Consider the following 4,215-nt stretch of genomic DNA (forward strand, 5'->3'; position numbering starts at 1 on the left):
AAAAAAAAAAAAAAAAAAAAAAAAAAAAAAAAAAAAAAAAAAAAAAAAAAAAAAAACAACCCATAAATCAAAATCCACGAAATGAACAAAAAAGATTCGAGCTTTACGTACCTAATTGAAAGGCAAGAACCCCCAAAGGTGATTCCTTTACAGTTTTACAGAGACACCGAAACGAAATTACAAGATGATTAAGAAAAAACCCTAAATTCGATTAAAAGATTCGCAGATCTTTCTCTATCTCTCTCTGTATCCGTTGATTGTGGAAAAGTTTCGCTGCGAAAAATCGTTAATTTTTATTTTTTCCGGTTACGATCCAAAAATTTGTTACCTTTATTTTGTTTGTATTTTTAAAAAATAATTAAGAGAAAAAAAGAAAGAACAAAACGTGTGAGCGACTTGGTCGGGACACGTGGCGAAACCGCTGGTTACTGCAGCAACGACTCAGACGTTTTGTGACCGTTCGATTCGACGTAATCTTATCTGGTCGGATCTGGGATTTCGACGGTGTGTGATATACCGTTAAGGGGAGTTAACATGATCTCATGCTATTTACCAATTTACCCTCGTCTTTCTGACTTGATGACGTTTCCATCTTTTGTATATACAGTGGTTGCCGTTTTCAAGATCCGAAAACAACGATACGTAATCCTTCAGCGTTTTATAAACGCTTTCCACATCGAAAAAACAATCTTTTTATACTGTACTAGGAAAAAATAAACAATTCAATCTTGTTTTGTTCATACGTCACACGGCCCAAGATTTTGATGGTAATTTTTTTTCCTTTGGTCCTTTATGATTGTAGATAAATGTGAAAATGTGTGGGGTAAATAAACAAAAAGTCACAAGTGGAGTGGTCTTGGACCAATTCCCACTGTGAATCAGATTTCAAATGTTGTGTCAGTGTACCCATATGATACATATACATAATAATCAGGTCTCAAATAAAAAGAGATAATTGCTTTCATTATTTGGAGTTTATCTTACAATAATAGTACTACTTTACTGTCTCACAAATCAAATTTACAAACTAAAACGGTATTGAGAAAATAATATCATATTATGGACTAAACATATTGATATGATATTATCTTTACATCTATAGTTATCAAAAATCCAAGATTTATAAAAAACGTCAATACTAAAGTTAGTGTAAATTTTCTTACGAAGCTAATTATGAAAGAAGTTATAACTTTGTTTGCTCAAAAAAAAATACTATAACTAGTGTTGTCTACACAATAGTGTGGACCATTATCCAATAGTTAATTTGTGTACGCAAATAATACCTACACTGTCTACACTTGCTGTGACAACATTGAAATTTTTCTATATATATGTGATTATATTATTATGTCTACGCTTCCTTTGACATCATTGAAATTTCTCTCTGTAATATTTTATGAATCATAATGATTAATTATTTTTACTGCCTCTATATTTCATATAGATGAAAAGAATATATAAGTTTAAGAAAAAGAAGATGTATGAAAATTTTCAAATACTAGGTTACTGTTACTAACTTAGTAAACTAAATATCTTGGACATGAATTCACTTACTAATAACCCAGAAGTGTAAATATTCTTTCGTTATTTTCTTCTATTAATTGTAGCAATGATAGTATAATATAGTTCAATAAATGTTGTAATGTAGTACAAATGTTTTGGAGTTTTCTTATTTTCTATACACACTAAAAAAAAAATACAAACACTAGAGGACAAACAACCAAAGTACTGAGAAAATTGAAAATGGTTCCCTTTACTTACTTCAATCCAACCTCTTTTCTTTTCAGCTCAAAGTTCAATGTCTTAAATTTGAGTCTGTCTATTTTTTTATAACTCTTTAAACCCATGTAACCATGTTAGATTATACCCTTAATTAGTCCTACTTACAATAAAAACTCGAGTCTTCTTGGTAAACTAAATCTTATCATTTAACATTTCCAGAGAAACCAGAGGGAGAGAGAGAAAAGAATCCAACTGCAGAAGGTTGTTGAGAGAAGAGAGAGAGGGAGAGAGCTAAAAAAACAAATGAAATAAAGGAGAATCCAAGATTTATATATCAAGGAATTTATATTAAAGATTTCGATTAAGTGGGTGATCATTATAAATGCATTGGTACATGTTTAGACATTAACCCTCTCCAGGCTGCTCCTCTCTTAACCATTTCTTTAATCACTATATTTAAAAAAAATTCATCTCCATAAGCACTTTCAGATCCAACTCACAAATCCAGATTCTTCTCTCCCTCTTCATTATATCACAATCTGCTCTTCCTGAAAAAAAGATACACATTGAAGCACACAGAGAAAGAGAGAGAGAGAGAGAGAGGCTTGTAGGGGGAGTGACACGTCTTTCAGACTTGTGTCTGAAAAAGATCAAACAAAAGGGTAAGTCTTTGAGAAATCATCTTTAAAGATTTTGACTAAGATGTTCCTTTTTTTATTCTGTTCCTATTCATTTTGTGGTTCTGGCTTTAATTCAAACGAGAGTAAAAAAATAAGATTCAATCTTGATGATGATGATGATGAACATTATTAAACCACAACTCATTGTAAGGTAATGATATTTCTTCTGACCCGTGACGTCCATTGTTGCAGAGACTCTGAAACTTGGCTCTTGGAACTTCTTGGTCAAATCTGAACTAAGGGAGAAAGGAGAAAATAAAAAAACAAAGAGAAGAATAAACAAGTTGGGTTTCAACAGTGTTGTTGAGAAGAAGAGGACCCCACAAAATGGAAGAGTTAGATACATCACATGCAGTTCCTCAGATTTTACCTCAATCTCCTTGAACTACATCAACTGTTGCATTCATGTTCTGACTCATCTCCTCACAGTCCCACTCACTCCAATATAATCTGTCAGATAAAGACCATAATGATGAATCATACCACGTTAGAGAGATAAAGACATAACCTTATGAGCTGCTGAGAGCTTCATTTGAGTTTTAGTTTGGGTTTGGTGTGAGGAAGTTAAAGAAGAGAAAGGGAGTAATGAGAGGAATAGAAGACGAGTCAGAAGCAAGTTTAGTTGGATTAACCATAAGAACTTCATCACCAGCAAGCTCTTCAAGTAAGAAAGGTAAAGATCTTCTTCAAACAAGCAATGCTTCAGATTCATCATCTCCAAGTATCAAAATCTCTCCTCTCAATTCACCTTCTCTTGTGTCCCCACCATCTTCTGCTTTTGTTTCCGCTTTACAATCTCCTTATATATCCCCAAGAGCTACACAACCCGTTACCACAACCACCACCACTCATAAGCCCCCCTCACCGCCTGTTTCTTACAAAGGCTCACAATCTGAAGATGTACCGAGCAGCTCCTACACTCCTCCTTCAGACCAGTATGAGTTTTCTGATGAACAACCATCAGATCGGAAGCTAAAGTTATCAGCTTGTACTCCAGATCCTGCTCCTCCAAGAATCTCCTTCACTTTCCCTGTTCCTAGGGTTTCTTTAGCTAAAGTCTCTGTTTCTTCACCTGCAACTAACACCAAGCTCAGGAGCTCTGATGTCTTCATAGGGTTTCATGGACATAACCCAAACTTGGTGAGGTTCTGCAAATGGTTAAAGTCAGAGCTTGAGCTTCAGGGAATCGCTTGTTTCGTTGCTGACAGAGCTAAGTATTCGGACACACAGAGTCATGAGATCGCCGACAGAGTTATCTGTTCTGTTACTTATGGGATTGTGGTTGTCTCCTGTTCGAGCTTGCTCAACTACCTTAGCTTGGAGGAAGTTAGGTTCTTTGCTCAAAAGAAGAACTTGATTCCGATTTTCTATGGAACTGGACCTTCTGAGATAATGGGTCTTCTCAACTGCAATGCCATAGATAAAGAGTGTAAAGAAGCCATTGATGGTTTAATTAAGTCCCATGAGTTTAAACTCGAAGCTAATGAGAGTAACTGGAGAATCTGTGTGGGAAAGACCGCAGCGATTCTCAGGGCAAAGCTTGGGAGGAAGAGTGTGGCTGATAAAGAGACAGTAGAAGGAATTGATGAGCTTCCTTTTCCGAGGAACAGATCTTTTCTTGGAAGAGAGAAAGAGATAATGGAAATGGAGATGGCTTTCTTTGGTAATGGAGAGTATCTTGAGTCTACGACACCAAGCACCAGAGGAGAAGCAAGTGGACAATCTGAAGGACTTGCAGATGAGGAATCAGATGTTGTATCAACTCGAACTGGGAAATTTATTAGTTTGGAGCTTGGAAAATGCTCAGAGACAA

General features: G+C 35.4%; 1 protein-coding gene across 1 annotated transcript in view; it reads left to right on the forward strand.

The window, feature by feature from the left end:
- LOC104763498 overlaps positions 1,989 to 4,215 on the forward strand; it is a 4,960-nt gene continuing 2,733 nt past the window's right edge. Inside the window, exons 1-2 of the mRNA XM_010486860.2 lie at positions 1,989 to 2,384; positions 2,595 to 4,215. Of these exons, the coding sequence (XP_010485162.1) occupies positions 2,988 to 4,215 (1,228 nt within the window). The 5' untranslated portion in view covers positions 1,989 to 2,384; positions 2,595 to 2,987. The remainder of the gene's footprint in view (positions 2,385 to 2,594) is intronic.

This window comes from Camelina sativa, chromosome 18 (genome assembly GCF_000633955.1).
Source record: "Camelina sativa cultivar DH55 chromosome 18, Cs, whole genome shotgun sequence".
In the NCBI taxonomy this organism is placed as follows: Eukaryota; Viridiplantae; Streptophyta; class Magnoliopsida; order Brassicales; family Brassicaceae; genus Camelina; species Camelina sativa.